The sequence below is a fragment of the Ictalurus furcatus genome, chromosome 21 (assembly GCF_023375685.1).
Source record: "Ictalurus furcatus strain D&B chromosome 21, Billie_1.0, whole genome shotgun sequence".
Taxonomy (NCBI): Eukaryota; Metazoa; Chordata; class Actinopteri; order Siluriformes; family Ictaluridae; genus Ictalurus; species Ictalurus furcatus.
The window spans coordinates 9,037,921-9,063,437 of record NC_071275.1 but is presented as its reverse complement, the minus strand read 5'-3'; the positions used below and the strand labels follow the sequence as shown (position 1 = coordinate 9,063,437).

The following is a 25,517-nucleotide window of genomic DNA, read 5'->3' as shown; positions in this document are numbered from 1 at the left end:
AGAAATGTTCCGGAAAAGCTTAGACGTGACTTGTATTTTCAAAAAGAACTTCATGATTATGCCATCTAAACTTGTCGAAATTTAACTCTATGAGTGGGAGTGGTTCATAGAGCTGAAGTCAGACCTCAAAAGGAATCTAGGGCTTTGTTCATTGTGATTTATTTCTTACACACTGTATAACTTACATACATAATTCTTACATACAGAGTGAACTGCAATGGATTGTTGTATTCCCACCTCATGCTCAGTGTTCCCGGGATAGACTGCGGATCTATTGCTAAACTGACCAGGATAAAGCACTTACGGAAGACGAATGAATGAATGAAGGCATACATGTGTCAGACATGGGGTTTATGGGTAATGCAGTATGTTGGTACTAGTTTAAATGTATGGTGTAAGAACCATTAAAAATCAATGAGTCTGTGATATATATATTTATATATATATATATATATATATATATATATATATATATATATATATATATATATATATCATACCAGGATTCATTATGTATTCATGAATAATAAATTTCACCTGTGCAAACTTGGTGAAAATAAATACAGTCTCCGGTCATGGACCAACACTTCCATTAGTCCGTAATTGAGTTTTCTTGCTCTTGTCCTTTTTTTTTGAATAAATGATGAATGAGTCTGTGTTGCAAAGCTGAATGAGTCTCGGAGCTCATAATCCTCCAACTGCTCATTAGCCGAGCCCAGTTCCCGTTTCCATGTCCTGCTTTGTTTACCCCCTCTGAGTACACAACCTTGTGTTTTTCCTTTATTAGAAACTAAAAGGCTTTGAGCATCCAAACAGATTACATGAACAGGTTGCGTCACGCCCGGGGCTACTCAGTGATGTGTTGTTGAGGCTGGGTTTTTTTGGGGCTTTTTCCCCCAACAATTGTGTTTTTTAGCACACGGTTTTGTCCTTCTGCCAAAATTGGTGCAGTGTTACAGCCAAAGGTAAGGCTAGGTAATGCACATTAAAGACATAAGGTTGTAGATGGAAATTGAAAAGAGAGCACTCTAAAAGCCTTTTCTGATTAAAATAAAAAAAAGACCTCACATTATTGTCTTTTATTTATTTATTTCACCTTTTATTTAATGAATCTGTTCAATTCAATCTCTCTGAGACACTAACATTGTGAACAGAGGTTTTGTTTAATTAATTAATCATGTTACGATAAATAAAATAAAAATCACATATTATTGTGCATATCAAACGGTAAGAATCCCAGTTAAGTCCATGTCAGTCCCAAGTTGTTTTTTTTATAGAGATACTATAAAATATGGAAAAGTTCAAGGGGTTGAATATGAGGGTGAACTTATGGAAGGCTCTGTAGGGCAAACTGGACAGTTGAAGATTGGATAAATATTGTGTTCCGATTTTCCAAACGCGTCCACTTTCATTGAGTCTGTGCCCACTGTAGCTATACTGTAGATTCCTGTTCTTGGCTGACAGGTGGTCTTCTGCTCCTGCTTCCTTTTGTAGCCCATTTACCTCAAGGTTTGATGTGATGCTTTTCTGCTCATCGTGGTTGTAAAGAGTGATTATCTTCCTGTCAGCTCGAACGAGTCTGGCCATTTTCCACCCACAGAAGTGCCGATCACTTGTTTTTATATGTTTCTGAAATACTCTGATTGGCACCAACAACCGTGCCACAGTCACCGTCACTCAGTCCATTACGTGGACAGCAATAATCTAATTATTGACCTTATTCTGAATAAGACAACATTCTGATTAAGGTGTTTACATGAGTTGCTTTTAGAATATTCCTTTCATGTTCCCGTTTTACATGTTATAGAACAGAGATCCATTAACGGCAAATGTCATTACGTCCCCACGCCACGCCGTCCGACGTTCCCTCCAGAATTTCACGTATCGACATACAGGTGGTCTTCGTTATGGTACTGTATACAGTTTCGGGTGTTTAATTTTTAATTTTACGAAAGCTTCAAGTGCAGTTAATTATTTGTCGTGCTATATGTGCAAATAGACAACTGCTTGAAGCCGTGGGCTGCGTCCCAAATCACTTACTTACCTACTATATAGTAGCTGAGATACATGTATTTCGCCTACTATATACTCTAGCAGGTAAGTACGTGGTTTTGGACACAGCCCACGGCTTCAAGCAGTCGTCTATTTGCACATATAGCACGACAAATAATTAAAGGTCTCTTGTTCTCAAACGGTTGAGCACTGCCGTGTGTGTACGTGTCCTGTTGCAAAATGCGGTGAAAACTCTCACACGATGTTAATTGTGTGATTGAGGTGTGTACCTGTCTGTAATATACATCGATAATGCGAGTAAAACAGGAATACTCCACATGTCTTAATTCAATTTGTGTTTACTTCGAGTATAACTTTAGCCGGATAAAGGTCATCAATAATCACCGTTTACATGATCGTTTCTTAATCAGAATATCGTCTTAATCGGGTTAATATTAGATTATTGTTGTCCATGCAAACGTATTGACTGACATCACGTTTTTCCCTTATTCTGATATTTGATGATATTTGATGAACTGAAGCTCTTGACCTGTCTCTGTATGATTCTATTCACTGCACTACTCCCTTAAAATCATTTTAGTTAGACACTTGTAGCACCACATATCTATGTATTACAGTTAATACTAACACTGTCTATGAGTCTTTTATCTACAGGTTTAATGGCTTTATCCTCCGAGTGCTCCTGTGTTTTATTAAACACACATTTGGAGTTGCATTAGGATCTCAGCGTGAGCAGTTAATCCGTCAAAGATGTAGCATCCGTTACTTATCTGTAGCAATAATAGCGATTAAATTATAATAAAGCATATGAAATGCCAGGGGTTCAAAAAACCTTTCACTAGCAGTATATATGTGCAAAAATATATAATGTACAATGAAAGCATGTTTAATTAAATGCAAGAATTAAGTTTTGGGTTGTTTTTTTTTTTTTTAGAAATTTATGTCTCTTTTTGTGTAGCTGTAGCAAAAATAACACTGTTATTAAAGACGTTTAGCATCAGAACTCAGAAGGTAGGCATTTAATGAAGGTGGCATAATTGTGTGGCATAATCTTAATTTCTCAAAAAACGTAGAAAGTAGAAAGTCGGAGAAAAACACACAGTGATAAAGGTGGGTGATGGAACTCCTACTACACCTTTCATTTTTTGTCATTAGACATTAGTTTATTCTCTGTTATTGTGTTCTTACAGCCTCTGTGTTAATCAACCTTTGACTTTGAGGAGGATGTAATAAGATTTCTGGTAAACAGGAAGTTCAGTGATTCAGAATGTTAATAAGTTGAATCCATTTTTTTGCACCATAAATGATAAAACAATATAAATTAGCATTAAAGCCCTAAAGGGATTTTTACAAAGTGGGCTCTTCTGTTCTAAATGGCTTGCTCAGGCCATCAGTTACTCTCTCTTGTACTTTTCATACCTAGGAAGTTGAGATCCACTTCACCCCCTGAGGGACTAAGCAGAAATTAGCCAGCTCCCTTGACTCCATCTCACCACGAATAGCTCCACTTTGATTTCACCTCTCTCATTAGATTCCCCTCTCGCCAGCCCATGGAGCTCGTCGCAAGTTCAAACAGACTCTTTAACTTCTCTACCACATCCGAGGCTTCTGCGGCAATTCACGACGACGGTCGATATTTCTCTCCGAGACCGAGTGCATGAAATCTGGCACATGAGTCATAAGTCATTACTGCTGATGTGGAAGAGGTAGTCGGAGGCACGATCATGAAATGATTAGATAACCTGATCTTATCTGAAGAAATTGCCTCTGAATGTTTCTTGGCTTCTCCAGCACACACCTCGCAACTTGCGACTTGTCGTTATAAACGTCCTAAGCCCTCGGTCTGTAAGAAAAATGCCTTGTATTTGTTTCCTCATCGACTGGACGTCATCGTAGCCAATCTGATTTGTTCCATTTGATGTCCATCAATAAGCAATTCACTAGAAGCTGCTGGAGAGGATTTCAACCCTGTTATAAAAGTAATTGCAGAGGCGCTTCTAATGAAGACAAAAACAACAGCAGGGCTGAGATGATCAAAGAGAATGAAGACATTTCCTCGAAATTGATTTCCTGTTTTTCATGCTTTGTCCTTTTACAAAAATGTCTGGCCAGGAAGGGTGATGGTCACACTTCAGGGCTGAGAATGGCAAAAACCAGGAGGGAAAATATGGCAGAGTAGATTCTTCCAGATAAGGTCTTCTTCCAGTATTTTCAGTTCGATTCAATTTGATTTGTATAGTACTTTTAACAGTAGGACATTAACCACAATGCTAAGCTGTAGCTAAAAGTTGTGTTTCTTCTCCATTCAACAGCGTTTCATTCGCCAAATGAAATTAACATTGGCATCTCTTTAATGGTATTTCTTTTGGGTTTGACTAAAGGATGAAAGATACTGAAAGGCCTAGGCAAGATTATAATCTGAACAAAACACCGGAGAGTTGAAGATTAGAAAAAAGATCCAGTTTGGGTGAGTCTGTAACCCACGATAGCCTCGGATTTTTGTTCTTGACTGACAGGAGTGGAACCTGATGTGGCCTTCTGCGATGCCTTTCTTCTCACTATGGTTCTAAAAAGTGCTTATTTGTGTTACTGTAGAACCAGTCTGGTCATACTCCTCTAATCTCTCTCATCATCGAGGTGTTTCAGCCTGCTGATCCTTTGCACACAGGGTGTTTTTTGTGTTTCACACCATTCAGCATAAACTCTAGAGACTGTTGTGTGTGAAAATCCCATGAGATCAGCAATTTCTGAAATACTCAAACCAGTCCATCTTGTACCAACAACCATGCCATGGTTAAAGTCACTCTGATGTTTGATGTGAACATTACTCAAAGCTCTTGACCTGTACAGTATCTGCATGGTTTTATGCCACATGATTGGCTGATAAATGAGCAGGTAGTAGATGGTGAGTGTATATGGACACCTGACAATCACACTTACGCTTGTTGAACATCCCATTCCAGATTTAGTCCCACTTTTCAGTTATAATAAGCTCCACTCTTCTGGGAAGGATTTCTACTAGATTTTGGAGTGTGGTTGTGGGGATCTGTGTTCACTCAGCCACAAGAGCATTACTGAGGTCAGGCACTGATGTTGGTTGAGGAGGTCTGGAGTGCAGTCGGCGTTCCAGTTCAGCCCAAAGGTGTTCAGTGGGGTTGAGGTCAGGGCTGTGTGCAGTCCAATCAATTTCTTCCACTCCAACCTTGGCAAAGCAAGTCTTCATGGAGCTCGCTTTGTACACATGCTGTCATTGTCATGCTGGAACAGGTTCTGTTCTGTTCATTTAAATTTTGACTTTAGTTGGAGATTAATGTTAATCTCTGCAGCTAAGAGGGTTTCAATTTATTAAATAAATTGACTAAAAGTGGATAGTGGATGGATTGCAGAAAATAAAACTTTCCTCAAAGTGCACTAATAAGGGAAGAATCTCCAGACTCCAGAGGTTAGGCTTTTAATCAGTGTGTTAAGATGATTATTTTTTAATCACTGAATTATTCAACCAGGTATCAAATGAAACAGTGCAACACAACTTAAAATAATATCTTATATCAGAAATGTCTAGAAATGATTAAGAAATTAACTCTAAACTTTGTTTAATCCTTAATTTTGCATCCTAAATGTGTATGATTGTATAATGATCAGGCTTGGGGAGTAACGGAATACATGGAACGGCGTTATGTAGTCAGGATACAAAAAAATGGTAGCTGTTATATAAGTAATCAGATTGCAGGTACATTTTGTATAAAATTGGGAATACTATCAGGATTACATTTTTTTGTTTTTTTATTTAAACCAAAGAAATTAATCTTTTGACACAATATAGACAGATGCATGATTATAGTCCTGGTTCTCTCTTACCAGTCGTGGCTCCTGGTACATGCACAAATAAGTTTTGCGCAAAGTTAATTTGGTAGAAATGAAAACAAATTGCTCTCTGAAATGCTTTTCTTCCCGGGCACGTCCTGTTTTTCTGACCTTAAAAAAGCGTCTGGCTCGGATTTCTAAATTTGACAAAAATGTCCGTGATTCAGCTTTAGTTTCATTATGATGTGTTTATGGTCTAATACTGCATCATGTGTGCACATATTTGCATTGCTTTAACCCCTCTCTGTAATTCCCACCTTTTCGCACACCGATTGGTCGATTATAAAAGGCTTATAGCAACTATTGGCCAAATTCCTGCCTCTCAACCATTAGCCTAGTCTTAGCGAACGCGCGAAGACGAAGCGCTGTCGTGTACGTCGTCAAACAGTTGCTTGACAATAGCAGCAAATGACAGCTGTCCTGAGTCGAAACAATGCCCATGGCCATATAAGGTCATTTTTAATTTCATGCTATCGCATTGCTAAGTGTTACACGGTCATTCAAATGTGTAAATGATGGCAGAAGGTACACTCGTGGCATCTGATATTTTATTTTATTCCATGGACATTCAAAAGAATGAAGGAGCACATGTCAAACATGAATCCAATTTTATTTATATATATGTATATGATACTAATAGTGTGTCTTTTTCAGTGTGTTAAAGTCTGCATTCATAGTAACACTGTTCTGAACGCTATTAAGACCTCCCCATATAAATTGATAGGGGTGCCAATAATTGTTGTACACCTATATTTAACAAAGATAATTTTTTTTATAAACCTGTGTTGTAATTGTTTGCTATCCATGAGAAGCAGAGTATTTTTGTGATTTTTTTTAAACAAAAGATCGAAAGGTTAAACAATAAAGACCATTTTTCACAGCCTTATTTGCTCATATTTACCAAGGGTGCCAATATTAGTGGAGGGCACGGTGTATATATATATATATATATATATATATATATATATATATATATATATATATATACACCGTGCCCTCCACTAATATTGGCACCCTTGGTAAATATAATATATATAAAAATATAAAAAGACAAAAAATAACAATGAAGGCCAGAATAATCAAAACACATTAACATATAGCACATATCAGTGATGTAATCCATCTTAGTTAAGCAAAAACCATATTAAACACTGTGAGAATCCAATACTGATAATATATATTATATAGTATTACTTTTATTAGAAACTGCAGAATGAAGAACCCAATTCACAGCGTGATATTTTTCCTCTCCACCTCTCCTTGGCAAAGGCCCATATGTCAGGAGTCAAAGGGATGACATCATTAATGCCAGACTGCTACACTGTTATAATGGAGCAGCCTTGATTTCTAATCATTTAAATCTCTTGGACTTCCAACGCGCCAAATCTGGCAGAAGTGTTGAATGTTGGACGAGGCTGAAATTTCTTTTGGAAAGTTTTGTCAAGAGAAACAATGTCATCTTTTCTTTCATTAAAGTATGAGTTTAGATGCAGTAGTTATATTGTCCTCACATACTTTTGGGGGGAAACAAATTCACCAAACCCTAAGTACCTGGTGAAAATTGGCCAATTCAGCCTCAGTTATATCTCCTGTCCATAACATATTCCATGGCCAAATCCGAGAGCTGTTATTCAGATTGGAAAAAAAGGACTGCTCTGGCTCTTGCAAAGTCTCCCAAGCCACATGTGTAAAGAAATCTCCAGTGGAAACACAAGTTGCTTTATAAGTTGCTTTTCAGCTGGTTGTAGCTCTATCTTGCGTGACCTTTCTTTACAGGTTATATGTTTTTGAGTAATGCAACAACTTTTTTCTCCTCTCTAAATATTCAATAAATCAAATTCTGCCATTGGCATCTAGCTTGGGATTAGTGGTAAGTGTTAGATGATGTGTATATTGTGTGTAAACATGTATAAACATCTGTACAAAATGCCCAGGGTCTAGGGAGGATAACAAGTAACATGATTATATAATATGTGATTGAAGATGTTTCATCAAATCAGTGCAATTCGTTTAATTTAGCACCAGTATATTGCGATTTACTGCAGCTTGAACAGAGGTGGTGTGGAATTAAATATGACTGAAGCGCAGGTATTAAATTTGTGGAAGCTCATTCATGCTAGACCAAATATTATTTTTTTATGATCCTTAATTAATGAGAAAGAATCTCTAACTTGCCCTGCAATGGGTTGGCACCCTGTCCAGGGTGTGCCCTGCCTTGTGCCCCGAGTCCCCTGGGATAGGCTTCAGGCTCCCAGCTACTCTGTATAGGATCAGCGTTAAAGAATGGATGGACGGGATGGATGGATTCTCAAACTTATTACTTACCACCACAGTAAGGTCGGTTTTATATTTAATATTCACAACACACTCACACCTCTGATACCAAAAGCATTTAAAGACCTGTGAAAAAAGGTTTTCATTTCATTTACATACACTTTTATTTTATACACCTTGCAGTATAAAAAGAATAGAAACTGCAATTTACGTAATGAAATTAGGTAACTTGTGTTACTAAAGTCAGAAGATCACAAAGAAGCAGCAATCATGAAGCGTTCATATCTGTCTTGGGTGGAAAAATGCAACAACAACAACAACAACAACAACAAAAGGCGCAGAGGAAAAACAGACTCAAAACACTGTCTGGAAATTAACATTAATCAATTTGTCTGCTTTCTTGCTTCCACTTGTTGATGTAATAGAAACTGTAGCTTATTAGCTTGCATCAGAGTAAGAAGTGTTAGGCTAATTAACGCTAAGTTGTTAGCTCGTTACTCTTAGTTAAGAGTACCTCTCCGTAAGAAAGTATTTTCCTTATTTCAAAAAAATTTTAGTGTGCTAAGTAGCCTAATGACCATTGGCAGGAATGAGGCTAGTGTTGGGTAAAAGCACGGGTTTTATTGATGAACATAAAACAGCATCAGGGAAACGACGAAAAACATAATCAAAATCATGCAAAAAGACAGGTGATCGGCAAACAGGCTGAAGTGACGGGCAAAACAAGAAACCAAACTATACAAAAAATGAACATGGTCAATACAGAATAGCATCAGAGACCTTGAAGTACCATGGAAATGGTTTTGGACCTCAATTCCACAAGGACATTCTCGCTGTGGTTGCTGGGACTATGGTTGCTGCAATGGCCTTAGGACTGCAATTACTACATACAGTTTTGCACTCAAGTCTCCTTTAGTGAACAGTGGACTAGTTCAACAAACAGACTTCATATTAAACCATAATGAACTTTCCTTTACTTTCACACTATCTGTTGTTACCCAGATGAGGATAGGTTCCCTTCTGAGTCTGATTCCTCTCAAGGTTTCTTCCTCATATCATCTTAGTGAGTTTTTCCTCACCACCATCACCACCGACTTGCTCAATAGGGATAAATTCACACACTTAAAATCTGTATCCTGTGTTTATATATTTCTGTAAAGCTGCTTTGAGACAATGTCCATTTTTAAAAGCGCTATACAAATAAAATTGAATTGAATTGAATAGACCAAAGGCTTAGACTTGCTGCTAGTGTTAAGCTAGGATTGAGACTTTGCACCGAATGCGTGAAAAGGTTTGGTATTTAAATAAAGTGTGTGATTAGAATCTGAGTTAGTAATCAGGAGAATATGAGCTGGGAAGCGGTTCATGTGACTGATCAGGTGATGTGACAGAGTTTGTAATTTGTATTGCAGTTCGGGTGTTTGGTTGTGGCATGGAATTCTGGGAGACGGAATTTCGTGATTAATTACGGCAATCAAAGCAAAGCAAACTGAAATTTGTGCTCTGTGAAAATATTTAGAGGAGGAACTACAGCATCATCCTACAGTACGATAGTTCAATTTACGTAGAACATCTCAAACATAAAACTCGGCTCAAGGAGTTCATTACTAGCAGGTAAGCTGGCTACATGGGAAAAATGTCTATAGACAAAGGTGAGTGAGGTGAGTGAAACTAACAGAAGCTCCTACCTAGTACATTAATATGTTGTTCTTGAAGACAGTGAAACAGACTTTACTTAGAGCTGTGTAGACAAACTTCTCTGATGTGAAAACCACAAATTTAAAACTCAATTTAAGGTCAATTATGTAACTAGCTAATGCACTTCATTTAAAATCAAGTCGCTACTGAACCCAGTATATTTACATTTACATTTATTCATTTAGCGGACGCTTTTATCCAAAGCAACTTACAAATGAGAAAATACAAGCAAAGCGATATATTAAGCGGAGAACAATACAAGTAGTGCTACCACACAAGATCTTTTAATTGAGTTCTAGAAAAGCAAAGTGCATAGAATAGAGGTGTAAGTGTTAGAAAGTTTGTTTTTTTTAAGGATAATTTGGGGTTGGAGTTTTAGGGGTTAGTTACGTGCTCACGGAAAAGGTGGGTCTTTTTTTATCTGTTTTTTGAAGATAGTGACAGATTCTACGGTCCGGATTGAGGTTGGAAGTTCATTCCACCACTGAGGTACAGTTAGATTGAAGGTTCTGGTAAGGAACCTTGAGCCATGCTGAGTAGGTACTACTAAACGTCGGTCGTTAACTGACTGCAGATTGCGTGAGGGAACGTAAGCCTTCAGGAGAGTGTTGAGGTAGGAGGGTACTGTTCCAGACAAGGTCTTGTACGTGAGCATCAAGGCCTTGGATTTGACACAGGCAGCTACAGGAAGCCAGTGGAGGGAGATGAAGAAATAGCCTAGTAGCCTAAAAATTCACGTGCACTTTTTCATGGCCACTTTCTTAAACCAAGGAAACATAAACAGAGTGGGGAAAAATGTTTTCCATGACACCAGGGATTGATTCATACTAAGAAGGTTATTCTTAGTCATTATATTATCAGTACTCATACTCAGTAAGAAAAATGGTACTTTTTGACATGAAACCTGTGCAGGAACAGTAGATACTATAGTACTGTAGAACTATAGATATGTACTCAGCACTAAGCAACGTCTAAATCGATCTGATTTTGATTCTGTCTGAAAATTAACGTGTAAATTTGGAGAATTTCTTCCTCGAACCCTTGCAACCAGTAGCATATGTCCTTTCATCCTGACCACCTCATCCTTAATATCAATGAAGATAAAAAGAAAGAAGCAAAGAATTGTTCATCCAGTAAGGACATTTCTGAATAAGAGTTCACCACAGTGGAACTTTAGTGCTCAAGTCAAGCGTGCAGGAGTGTTTAATTGAAACAGAAAAATGACACGAATCTCAAATCCTGAAGTATTATAGGGGCGAAAAAAGAAGGAATCTCATTAAGTCATGGCATCTTTCCCACTCCGCATTACTTTTATCTCTGTTTTCACAAGAACTTAGGCATGCAAGACGAGCTGAGCACCAATTGATTGATTCCTTGCGCTTATCATTGCTCTGCTAACTCGCCCTGAGGATACTGATGCACTTATTGCTTGGTTCAAAGGGAAGCTGTTTGTAATTTTTATTTGCAAAGCTGGGAAGCTGCTGAGGCAAATCCATAATTAATCATGTCACATCTGGGTGTTCTCTCTTGCAAATAATCAGGGACATTTGGCATTTCAGGCAACTTTTCGCAGAGGTACCATTACTTTAGTGCAGTGAGCGTGAAGAAAGTGGAGTGGAATCAAACTAGAGAGAGCGATTTTTCAAAAGCCTGTCAATTTCTCGTCGCAGGACACACCCTATGTATTGATGGACTTCCTCAAATTTTCATTTTAAATGTGAAAATAGAGGTATGTTTCTATTTTTTAGCTGACAGTTCAAGAACAGTTCATCAAAATGCTAACTATGCAATGTTTTATAACAGGAATATTGAAATGAAAGATACTTGTAGAAATTTGGATGTTTTATACAGCTGCCTGCTTAAATTTGCATGGTTTGTTGTTGAAACTTCCATCCATCCACTTTCTATACCACTTATCCTACACAGGGTCACGGTGAGCGTAGAGCCTATCCAAAGGAATTTGCGGCATGAGTCGTGGGACAACTTAGACAGGGTGCCAACCCATCGCAGAGCACGATCACACACACATTCACACAGCCATTCATATACCTCGGACAATTTAGAGATGCCAATGAACCTACCAATGAGCATGTCTTTGGACTGAGAGGAAGCCGGAGATACCCGGAGGAAACCCCCAAAGCACGAGGAGAACATGCAAAATCCGCACACACAGGGTGGCAGTGGGAATTGAGCCCCAACCCTGGAGGTGTGAGGCAAACGTGCTAACCACTTCAGGCACGGTGGCTTAGTGTTTAGCATGTTTGCCTTGCACCTCCAGAGTTGGCTCCAGGCTCCTCCACGACCCTGTATGGGATAAGCAGTATGGAAAATGGATGGATGGATTGATGGAGTACATGCGTACCCATGAAAAGGAACAGGACCTATAACAAGGAAACAACAGAATTAGAAATGTACGCAGACTCAGTGGTTAGCACAGCTGCCTTGCACCTCCACCCTGTGTGTGTGGAGTTTGCATGTTCTCCCCTTGCCTCAGGGGTTTCCTCTGGGTACTCCAGTTTCCTCCCCCAGTACAAAGACATACATTTTATATATATATATATATATATATATATATATATATATATATATATATATATATATATATATATATATATATAAAATATATGGCACCATGCAATGCTAGCTTGTACCTGATGTATCTGATGAAGCCGCTGGTATGGTATGTGCCTCTGCACAGATTTACCCAGTCAGAAGCTAGCACTTGTAAAAAATAAAAAAATTATAAAAATTAAGAAAATCAACTGAGTTGACTCTGCCTACTTGCATCAAAGCCTTTTTCAAGTTTCTTGTGTGTGAGTGTGTAATTGAATTACAATAATAAGTGTGCAGGATTCACTTATTGCAGACTAGGACAAAAACAAAATGAACTGTGTCCTGAGCAGCTGGCACAGAATCGTTAGTCCACAGAAGCCCAAAGGCATTCTATCAAACTCATACCTAACCTCTAGAACCTGAAGAGGCTCGTTTTGTTCTGCCTTTGTTCTGCATTTAATCTGTACTTTGTATTTGTCTTGGTCTATGTTTTTGAGCCATCTGTCTATCTTTTCTGATTGAGCATTCTCTTTTTTTTCTTACTTCTCTCCTCCAGCTACGGAGATATGGTGCCTAAGACGATCGCCGGGAAGATTTTCGGCTCCATCTGCTCCCTGAGCGGGGTTCTGGTAATAGCCTTGCCTGTGCCTGTCATCGTGTCCAACTTTAGCCGAATCTATCACCAGAACCAGAGAGCAGACAAGCGGCGTGCTCAGAAGGTACAGGTGAAAACCTTTAGCTAGTTGCTGAGCTTTGCCGCACTAACCGGGGGGACAAAGGCGGACCAGTGTATGTCTATGTGTGTGTAAGAGAGAGAATGGTGCACCATTGTCTGCTCCCACACTGGCCCCAGATGAGTGACTAACACCTGGTATGCGCTGCACAGCTGGCTGACACAATGGACCATGGCATGCCCTTGGATCGACCAGCAATACACACACAAACCTGCACACACACACACACTACCAAATGGACATTCATTCAAGGGCTCATTAGCTTAATGGTGATGCAGAGATTTGATGAGTGATGGGTTCGTTTGATGAATGGCAATCGGACAAAAGGTGACACAAATGAGGCCTTCATTCATTAAGAGCTAGATGTGTGCTTATTCACTAATCAAGAGCTTTTAAAAAACATTGCATGAATTTCAGCATTGTGTGGGGTTTTTTTAATACCCTGTAAAATAAGTGCCTATAGGTATCAGACATACCTCCCCACATAATGTATCATGATTTGATTCATGATATCAAATTTAGTCATTTCCAGTTCCCACCCTGTTAGTAGCTGTCCTATATGGCCAAAAGTTTGTGAACACCTGACCTTCACACCTATATGTGCGTTCTTTAGGAACATCAAATTCCAAATTTAGTAATCTCTTTGCTGTTACAATAAGCTCCACTCTTCTGGGAAGGCTTACCTCTAGATTTTCGGAGCATGGCTGTGGGTATTTGTGTTCATTCAGACACAAGAGCATTAGTGAGGTCAGGCACTGATGTCAGGTGAGGAGGCCTGGGGTGCAGTCGGTGTTCCAGTTCATCCCAGAGGGGTTAGGTGTTGAGGTCAGGGTTCTGACCTGGCAAACCATGTCTTAATTTAGCTCGCTTTGTGCACAGGGGCATTGTCATGCTGGAACAGGTTTGGACCTCTTAGTTTGAGTGAAGGGAAGTTGTAACGCTACAGCAAACGAAGCTATTCTCAGGGTTCGTACAAGGTGCTTGAAGTTCTTGAATTTGGCGTTTTGAAATTTAAGTACTGGAAAATAGCCATTTTTTTTTTATCTAGTGGTGCTTAAAAGTGATTGAATTATAAAAAGTAAATAAAAATGGCCAAATAACTTAATAGTGTTTATTTTCAATAGAGCACAAATACAATCCTTTCACTTAACATATGAACACACATGTAGTCGTCTCTCCCAGCTTTGGCTCGTGTGTGATGTGCTTGCCATGTTTCCTGTTAAAGTCCATCACAACCTTGATCCAGAACGAAGTATGAAAAATTTTGGAAGACATTTGGCTAAAAAAATGTTAAGTTCCCCTATGTTTTGAGACTTTTGGGACACCCTGTATATTGACATTATGGTGAAGATGAAGCAATGGCTAGGAAATGCAATTTTATTCATATTATTATAATTTTTTTTTATTATACATATATTGTTTTTCTTTCGGAATTTAAAAAGAAGAAAGAAATAATATGTTTGAATGGCATCTCTTGCATAAGCTTTGAAAACAAAAAGAAATAGTGCTTGAAAAGTAATTGAAATTCCTGGAATTTCATTATGAAGCATCTGTATGAACCCTGCATTCTGTACAACGCTGAGCTTTCAAATTTGTGGCAACCATTTGGGGAAGAACCACATATGGGTGTGATGGTCAGGTTTCCACATACTTAAGGCCATGTAGTGTAGTTTTTCTTTATCAAACAACAGCTGCCTGTTAGGAGGGCAAAATTGCAAGTACGCAAATACATTTAGTGATTTTTAACTGTACGCATTAAGTGAGGCCATTGTTTTGCATTTAACCAATCAAGAGAAGACTTCAGAAGGAGGTCTTAAGATCTCAGGAGTGGCAAAAAGAGAGAAACCACATGGCAGTATGCTATGTTCTTATATTCCCTATACATGACTGACTATAAAGGTTAAAGCATTATCAAGAATTAAATTTCCTTGGCATCACCACTACAGAATTTCCTGGTCTCTGCTGAGCAATAGTAAAACACAGTGTTTCCAGGTTGTTGTGTGTTGATCTGTTTTTGTTGGAGCATTGTAGTAACAGTCTCCTCTTCTGCCTCCTACGTGTTTTGTTTGCAACGTCACTCAAATTGGCTTGTGGTTCTTGGATAAGTTTAGTAATAAACTGTACCAAAATCTCTAGCGAAAGCTACAGTAGAAGACTGGCTTAAGAGACCAGAAGAGCGCTATACATGAGCTAAAATTTACTCACGATTGTTTAGTGTTGCTTTAATTTGGCAGTGGATAGAGTAATATCATCCTCTACCCAGCCACAGATTCAAATGGGTGACAACAAAATAAAAGAAGAAAAACAAACATCATCTTTTTTCTATCCTGATGCACATGGTGTCTTCCAGGATGACCCCGCCCCCATCCACAAGCCACGAGGGCTCACTTAATGGTAGAAGAAACTGATAATTCATAATTCATAAGCTATGGCCTCCACATCCACCAAATCTTAACTCAGTTGAACAGATTTTGGCGTCACGTGTTAGATAGCACTCTCCAGCACCATCATCAAAACACCAACAGTTCCAGAGACATGTCGAATCTATGGAAATGTCCGTTAAAGCTGTTCGTGTGGCTCGTGATGACCTAAAACCTTACTAACACACTTTATGTTGGGTTTTCCTTTAATTTGTCACCCGTCTGTATATGAGTACAGTATGTATTTCAAACTTACTGTCTTCTGATACCCATAGAAAATATCCTTCTAATATCCTTTTACCCTATAACATGGTTAAAATAAACTAGCTTATATTATATGGGTTATATTTTACCCTTTGTTCCATATTATTGACTATTTTTTAAGATAAACCAGCCAAATATATCTTACTCTTTCAATTTAACACGCTCTGTATGCCATATTCCCCGAAGCCGCGAAGAAAAAGGTGATATAATGCAACAGTTTGCATTAGCTTGAGGTTGAATTGTTTGCTTTATTGAACATTTTGTTACACCTACAGCAGACTCTAATTATTTCAACAAGAAATTCAGTCAAATAAAACCTAAAATCCCGGGAGTGTGAATAGTGCTGAAATAGTATGCGATTGCCAGTAAGTGTGCTTATGTTTTCCATTTATTTATAAGCGTGATACGGCTCAGTTGTCCCAGCGGACTGCAACGCAACCCCCAGTGGATGCTCAACCTGCTCTCCTTATGCTTAAATAACAGCAAATGCTCTCAAGTCCAGAGACAGCGCAGCTGACCTTTCAGAGTTGGCACATAAAAGCGAGCATGCAGGCAGAGCGAGAGAGAGAGAGAGAGAGAGACTAGACCAGACCAGACGGTGAAAGAGCAAGAGAGATACGCAGAGAGCAATGAAAACGAGAAAAAGAGGGTCGGAGAGTTTGTTTTGGGAGATGTTTGCCCTTAATAGTGCTCTTTTGCCACAAATAGCTGCAGTCAACAACTTGTTGGCAATTTGGAGAGCGGAGTCATATAGCGTACCCTTCACACCTGCCAGTTAAAGGACAGATATGTCAGTGCACAAGCCTGATAAAAAAAATTTTAAAAAACAGCGGCTGTTTAACAAAACAGCACCAGTCTTTGACAAATAAAACACATACAGAACAATGACTTTTGTATAATATAAGGAATAAAATACTTGTACATTAAGCACACCCTTAAGTGTTTTTATTCCTCTTACACCACAGCAATTTGCCAATGATTATAACAAACATTATGAATTAATCAATATATGACACACTATACTTTATCTGTTTATTGTTACCTTTAATGTTTTAGAATGTCCAGAAAACAAGTTAATTCCTGTTCTCAATTACAGTATATTATAGCAGCTATAAACAATCGTTTCCACACCGTCCTCTTATTTTATTTTCCAGAAGTTGAGATGAGAATGCAGGATGTCATGGATGGACATGGGAGTGCTTCCAGATTGCATATTCATGTTTAGTCATAGCTTCTGGTAAGGTTTATAGATGTCCCTAGACTATTTTGGGGGCATAAGAGAAACACAGGAATTATACCGTATATATAAGAACTTTTTGGTTTAAATGAGAAGCGTTATGCTTGGAGAAAGGAAAACACTGCATTTGAGCATAAGAAGCTTATCCCATCTGTGAAACATGGTGGTAGTAGTATCGTGGTTTGAGCCTGTTTTACTGCATCTAGGTCAGGACGGCTTCCCATCATTGATGGAACAATGAATTCTGAATTATTCCAGCGAATTCTAAAGGAAAATATCAGGACACCTGTCCGTGATCTGAATCTCAAGAGAAAGTGGGTCATGCAGCAATACAACAACCCTAAGCACACAAGTCATTCACCAAAGAATGGTTAAAGAAGAATAAAGAATGTTTTGGAATGGCCAAGTCAAAGTCCTGACCTTAATCCAATAGAAATGTTCTGGAAGGACCTGAAGTAAGCAGTTCATGTGAGGAAATCCACCATCATCCCAGAGTTGAAGCTGTTCTGTACTGAGGAACGGGCTAAAATTCCTCCAAGCCGATGTACAGGACTGATCAACAGTTACCACAAACGTTTAGCTGCAGTTATTGTTGGACAAGGGGGTCACACCAGATACTCAAAGCAAAGGTTCACATACTTTTGCCCTCACACATACGTAATATTGACTCATTTTCCTCAATAAATAAATGACCAAGTATAATATTTTTGTCTGATTTGTTTAATTGGGTTCTCTTATACACGTGGATCCATGAATGTGTCTTCTTCTCCATCATCCTTCATTATTTCCCTGTAAATGAGTGCTGTTGCAGATACGTGTTAGAAGCAATCTGGACTTCTATTTACCCTTAAACACAGTCGAGTCCAGGTGCCATATCCGTACCATAACAAACACATTGCAGAATAAAGCTACCCAATTTACTGCTTGTAAACTTCCCACATCCACTCTCTCTCCCTCTCCCATAACCGCTCTCATTCAGGGTCACATCTGTCTGGCCGAAAGCCCGAAGCGGACACCACTTTCCTCTTTGATGTTTTTATTTTTTGAGAGGACACAAAATTACTGGCTGAGTACTCTTATGTGGTGACTGGCATTTTTTTTCTTTATCGCTGCACAAATCACAAATTTCAACATCAATTTGCTGGACCAATGAGGAGGTCGATCGAGGGTGCGGAAGGTTGCCGTAAATGGGCCATCAGTAATGTTGGAGCAAAGTCAAGTGCATCTATATGAGAGAGGCAGGGCAGGAAGAGGGCAGAACAAGGCCACAGGCATGCGTGAGACAGCAAATAAAGCGTGACAACAAGGACACAGAGGTATTTCAGGGGCCACTTGGAGAAGACTGTGATGTGGAGAAGTGGCCCGGCTTAGCAATTATGGGAAAAGTAAATGACATTGGTCTCAGTTGGGGGGAAAACTTTGCCATCCTAGATGCACTTAGGTGCTGGAGGAATTAACTGTTATCTACCAGGTGGAAAATACTTCTTCCTTCTTATTTAGACCTTCAGTATATTAGTTACAAATCTCTTCTTCTCTCATTCAGCCAATGACTGTGTTCTATACATGAATAGTATAGTGAATTTTATTTGCATTTTATTTACATCAGTTACATCAGTTTAAAGCATCTGATCAAATTCATCCATGTGACCAAAAGTATCAAGAAGCACATTGTGACTCACTTAATTTCATCAGTTACTGTAAATACGTTTACTTTTTCGCTGCTTATTACTTTTTGACTTTGCACATTTTCGGGTTCCACTTTGAATTAAACTTAAGTTTCATTTCTAAGTACTTTTTCCACCCCAAATACATCAATGTATAAGAAGTCTATCAAAAATATAAAACACTGATAGAGAGGTTTAAGTAAAGCAAAAACAATTTAAGTCAAGTTTTTTTTCTATTAGAGCTCATTGTGTTTAGTGAAGTACTTAGTGAAGAAGTGCGTCTTCAGTCTCTTCACGAATGTGTAGAAGAAATTTGAAGAAAAGTCTCAGATTCAGTAAACCAATCCATAGTGCATAGAATTCTGATATTTAATCCTTTCATGCATGAATTATGAAATCCTGGTCAAGGATATTTTTTCTCTCTCTGTGTTTTTACTCTGCGTTAGGCATAAAAAGAAATAATTTACCTTCATTTTACTTTTACATACATTTTTCATAAAGTTACATAAAGTGTCCACTTTAGTGGCTGTTATGCAGTTATTCTATTGAAATCCTTGCAATAGCCAGAAAATGGCTTTTCAATAGCTGTCCACCGTCGCGACCACTATGCATGAAATGGTTAATACTTTTTAAGTTATGGTTAAAATCAACTAACATTACTCAGCTCAAGGCAATTAAAAATAGTTAGAGTAAATAAAATGACATTCAAGTTCGGACTAAGCAAAAAATAATCATCGCTCATAGCTCAGAGAAAGTCAAATTGCTCAGCTTGGAGTCAATGCAATTACATTCAAGCTCAGAGTAAATAAAATTACCCAGAGTTCAAGATAAAACTACTCACAGTTCAGATGAACTTCCATTAATCAGCTCAGAGGAAATAAAATTACTCGCAGCTCAAATTCACAAATGATATACCTTGGTATAACTGAAACTACTCACAGCTCAGTGTATTCGAAAATATTCACAGCTCTGAGTAATTCAAATTACTCGCAGCTCAGAATAACTGAAATTATTCATTGCTAAGAGTATCTAAAATGACCAAAACTCAGTGGCTAACATTACTCACAGGTCAGAGCAGCTCAAATTACTCAGCATAGAGCAGTGCTTCTCAAACTTTTTCACCGTGAGGACCCCTCGTGTAGGGTGTATCTCTTTGTGGCCCCTTGTGAGTCGTCAAATTTACGGAATTTGTTTTTTTTTCACGCTAGGCTCTTCAGCGTAGAGACTAGGTCCTCTATCTAAAAACGTATCCATTTTAAATAGTCTTAGGTTTTATCAGCGTGTGGCCAACAGTACATTAGTATATCAGTGGATGTCTCTGGTTATTTAAATGCGTTTAATTTATTCAATATTTCTCATTTTTTATGTACTTCATAGTTCAAAGGTTAACAATCCCGACTGCGGACCCCAACCCCCTCCCCTCCTTTCCCTGTAGGTTGCGTCAAACTTGTTTCAATTTCAGGATTTGTGAGCAGTTATGGGAAGCTTGATGAATATGGGTCCTGATCTCTTGAGAAATTCATATGAATTAGATGAAACAAAGGTGATTTTGTTCGAATAAAATCATCAGAAAAGTTGCAGTGACCCCCCCGTCGCAAACCATAAGATTATCGTTAACTTCTTACAGCTCTACAGCTCTTTCTCTACAAGAAATTGTCATTGGTACAAATTTACAGGTGTTGATACACCGAGCAGTAAAACCCACTGACAGGTGAAGTGAATAACATTGATTTTCGTGTTACAGTGGCACCTGTCAAGGGGTGGGATATATTAGGCAGCAAGTGAACTGTCAATTCTCGAAGTTCATGTGTTGGAAGTGGGAAAAATGGGCAAGTATAAGGATCTGAGTGACTTTGCCAAATTATGATGGCCTTTTGGTCATTTAGAACCTTTGGTTGTCCCAAGGAAGGACAACAAGTGAAATGGCGGCAGGGTTATGGGCACCCACCAGGATGCACTATGGGAAGAAGGCAAGCTGGCGGAGGCAGTGTGATTCTCTGGGAAATGTTTTGCTTGGAAACTTGGCATTCATAGGGATGTTACTTTGGCATGTACCACCTACCTAAACATTGTTGCAGACCAAGTACAACCCTTCCTGGCAACAGTATTCCCTATGGCCTCTTTTTCAGCAGGATAATGTGCACTGACACGCTGCAAAAAATGTTCAGGAGTGGTTTGTGAAACAAGACAAAGAGTTCATGGTGTTGACTCGGCCTCCAAATTCCCCAGATCTCGATCCGATTGAGTGTCTGTGGGATGTTCTGGACAAACAAGTCCAATCCATGGAGGCCTCACCTCGCATCTTACAGGACTTAAAGGATCTGCTGCTAACGTCTTGGTGCCAGATACCACAGCACCGCTTCAGAGGTCTTGTGGAGTCCATGCCTCGAAGGTGAGAGCTGTTTTGGTGGCACAAGGGGGACTTACACAATATTAGGCAGGTGGTTTTAATGTTATGGCTGATAAAAACTCATGCTTTATTAGGATCGCAGCACATTTCTCATTTGTGTGTTGTCTCCAGTGTTTTGGATAAATCAATCGTGTGTATAACCTGGAGCCAGAGGCACATGGTCAGACCCGGGGTCTGAATAATAGCATGTAAACATTTCTAATGATTGGTTTTGAGTGTGGACTCAACTGTATATTTCCTCCAGCTATTGGAATATAAATGAACAATTGCACCATGTTCACTACCATGATGTTACTTTAAGGCATTTACTATTATGACAGTTTCAAATTATCGCAGTTCCTATGATTTATTTCCATCCACAATTTGTTTCCATTCGGGGTTTTTTCTTCCTTTCTTTCTTTCTTATTTGGATCAAACTGTATACACTTATACACCCAGAGACATGGCGTAGCTCAATATCGTTCTGAAAGAAACCATTTTCCCATACTGTCTGCCTCCCCTAATGCAACTCATCCCCCTGGGACCGAAGCTCTTCACATGTCTCGGGGGAATTTGCGTGTGAGCAGCTGCCAGAGTGTCTGACATGCAGTTTTAAGACGTGACTCTCAACCTTGAAGGCAAGAAAAGCACTCAAGGCTTATCTCTGCCACTTCTCAAGGCCCTCTCCTCTCCCACTTTCTCATCAATTTCAAATTTGTCTCTTTTCATTTCGGCTCCCAGATGCTCGAATCTCAACACTGTTTTGGCGTAGGGGTTTTTTTTTCAACAACGAGGCCGCTGGAGACGAAAGTCAAATAGAACCTTTTCGTTCTACATTAGAGTGTAATAACAGTGATAAATGTATGAGTGGCAGGGTCAGTTGGTATCAGTGGACTAGTGGCACTCTCCCTCTCTTTTGAGAAAAAAATAAATGAATGAGTCTAAGGTTAATTTTTTCCCATCCACATCATCTGTTCTGTTCCCATCCTAACCCTAACCCTATCTGCTGTTAACGAATGATAGGAACCAAAAACAACTGCAGCACCAATGCTTGTTAGAAACACACATATGAAGCAAGGCTGGGGCTGAATACTTTACACTTCGCTGGCACGTCCATAACACGTAGGGTTGTAATCAAGACCGCCATTGTCAAGGCCAAAACAAGTCCATGACCAGGATTAGCTGAGACTGAGTTAAGACTGAGTTTTAAATGGGTCGAGTCCAAGTCAGGATCAAGTCCAAGTCAAGATGAAGACCGAAAAGCCTGAAATCCTTTTCGAGTCCAAGCCTTGACTTCAAAGAGTTGGCTTCGTTCATGCATTGTGCCAATGATTAGACTGTTTTCTAGAAGAAAAAATTACTTCTCACAAACTTTGTGCATGTGAAAGGAAAAGACAACATGAACTGAGAGAAGTCTAAGTACAAATACCAGTACGTCTGAGACAAGTCCAAGTCAATACAGAAAACATCTCAAGACCCTAAAAAGCTCTAAACATCATCATTATCAGTGATTGTGCAAGAAAAATACAGTCTTGGGTGTAATAAATGTGAATAAGATTATTTTTTCCATTACTCATTTTTTGTTTCCAAAAGCCTTTGTATTAACCCTTACAGAAAGTCACTCAAACTTTACATGTGGATTTTTCACATGTAGTACATGCATTTTTACGTTTATTCTCGCACAGTAGTTTCTTTACACAATACTTTTACCTGATTTTTCCCCACCCGTATGATTCCTTTTAGGATTTATGGCTGCGATTTGCTTTACACATTATTTATTTTTATATGTTCATTTTTTCACACATAGGCCATGTGCTCTTATTTATCATATGACGTTACATGAGTGAGTTCATATTTGCAGTTTCAGATGCACTTTCACTTGTTACAAGATCACATATTAAATCATCACATGTACAAAACATGTCAACACATGCGACCTAGGTGACGTTTTGTGTGGTTTGAATGAAAACGCTCACAGCGATCTCGGCTTATCGGCTGTTTGGAAGAGCCACCACATGATCACGCTCTTGAAACGCAACCCTAGCTTTAGCGATCAAACTGTGGAAGGTAAAGAGGTTAAACTTGTCTACTTATTTTACCTGCCATGAGTACTCATTGTAATTATTTTCCACATCAGCTTTGCCAATAATGCCTCTCCACAACCGGCAAATGATTACAATAGCAAGCATTAAGGTCTAAGTTGATCAATAAAGTGATCTACAGTGTGAAGGTTGCACTTACTATGAGATGTAGAGTGTAATTACATAATGAGCATAATTGAAAAACACCAGCTGAACCCATGGCTCATGATCTCGCCTCTGGTTAATGTTTGTCTGCCGCCTGATTTATGGGTGAGGTGCTGGACTGGGACACAGACAACAATTCATTACTTTTCCCACTTTCTGTCTAACATCGGACCTTTCTCCCCGCACAGAAAACCCGTCTGGCCCGGATAAGAATAGCCAAGAAAGGCAGCTCCAACGCTTACCTGCAGAGCAAACGCAATGGCCGCCTGGACGAGCTTCTGGATCTTACCGTGAGTTTCTGTTTACCTCTCTACACATCGTACGCATTTATAATGTGAACTTTGATACTCAAGATACATAATGCTATTATAGTGGGCACTTTAATATACAGCCGCTGTGGAAGGAGATTGTGTGGGTAAGTTTTTTACTTAGATTTTTGACAAATTTCAAACACTTAGTTAGGGCTACAGTATATGACAATATATTATATTGATTGATATATAAACGATGTCACAATACATGATTTTCTGAGATATCATAGTTATCATTAATCTTTTTTTATATAAATTTAAATACTAATAAAAATAGGCCTGGAGGCAGTTTTCTGCTATTTTCTAAAATAATATCTAAAATTGTTGTTTTTACAGAATTAAAAAATTCTTTCTCAATTTCTCTCTTTTGTACACATTAAATAAAAGGATCATGAAACCATTTTTAAGGGTTTATTTGTAAACACAATGCTGCAGTTTGTTAAGAAACCTACATACCGTGATCCATATCAAATATCGCAGAAATGTCTTGAAGTGTGGTGATATGATTTTATTTTATTTTTGTCATAACGCCCATCCCTAGTTTGAGCTCAGATGAGAAGCTAAGCAAGAGCTGAATGAGATGCTGCTAAATTTTTTGGTTACAATATTGTGATAAGATCATGAACAGGTTATTGCTGTTATTCGTGTCAACTGGAAACATTTTAGTTCCTCTAGTCAATTTGCAATGATTGTTTGATTAAAAATTCGAATTAAATGACGGATACCGACTGTCCACCTTTAATGTACAGAGTCACAACTTCCACCTTAAACCAGAGTGGATAATATACACTATTAACAATGCTTAAGGTTTTACTGAATCGAATTGTACCATATGTTGAATGTACCGTATGTGTCAGTTCACCTCGATTCCTAACTTCATGTTGCTCGACGTGATGGATTTCCTGTTACAATCCTCTCTGTTTTCTCTCTCTTGAAGTTAATTAGACAAAAAACACAGTTTGTCGTGTTTCTGAGCAACCCGAAAGCGTAAACTTCTCCGTCCTGAAGATGTCGGGAAAACTGTTACAAAGAGCCAACACCAGAGACTCAACCATAAATGTTAAATAGACATTTCTTTACAGAAAACATCACCATTTTAACGATCTAACATGTTTATGTTTACGTGTAAATATCCATCATGCAAGTCCTTGTGAATGATCATAATTATACACTAGATGGCGAAACGTTTATGGACACCTGACCATCATACCCATATGCAGTTCTTCCCCAAACTGTTTCAACAAAGTTGGAAGCACACAGTTGTCAAGAATGTCTATGTATGTGGTAGAATTACAATTTCCCTGTACTGGAAAGAAGATTCCCAAACCTGTTCCACCATGATAATGACAGCATGTGCACTGAGAAGCTCCATGAAGACATGGTTTGTTAATGTTGGAGTGGAAGAACTCGAGCAGCCTGCCCAGAGCCCTGACCTTGACCCCACTGAACACCTTTGGGACGAACTGGAATGCCAAATGCACCAACATCATTGCCTGAATGAACACAAATCCCCACGGCTATACTCCAAAATCTAATGGAAAGCCTTCCCAGAAGAGTGGAGGTTATTCTAACAGCAAAAAGGGGACTAAATCAAGCACATAAGAGTGTTATGGTCAGGTGTCTTCAAACTTTTGGCCATTAAAGCATACATATAAGAGCATACGAAATGCATTAAACAAGCCTGAGAAACAAACTTCTGGAGTGGTAATGAGATTTTCGGGGGTTTTTTTTTATTTTATTTTTTTATTCCAGCCCTAATGTGCAATGACCATCTTTATGTCAAATCCCACTGCCTGTGACACCATTTTATTGTGCTCTGTGCCAGGGTAAAGTCATGCTAATGAAATCAG

The 25,517-nt window shown here is 38.7% G+C and overlaps 1 protein-coding gene across 2 annotated transcripts in view; it reads left to right on the top strand.

Annotated features, from left to right (window-relative positions):
* Nucleotides 1-25,517, top strand: part of LOC128624851 (potassium voltage-gated channel subfamily D member 3-like) — a 97,789-nt gene that overhangs the window by 65,984 nt on the left and 6,288 nt on the right. The window contains exons 2-3 of one of the 2 annotated variants that reach the window (XM_053652654.1): nt 12,959-13,121; nt 23,545-23,646. In XM_053652654.1, the coding sequence (XP_053508629.1) occupies nt 12,959-13,121; nt 23,545-23,646 (265 nt within the window). Of the gene's footprint in view, nt 1-12,958; nt 13,128-23,544; nt 23,647-25,517 lie in introns of both variants that reach the window. The other variant, XM_053652653.1, reaches the window with a different exon arrangement.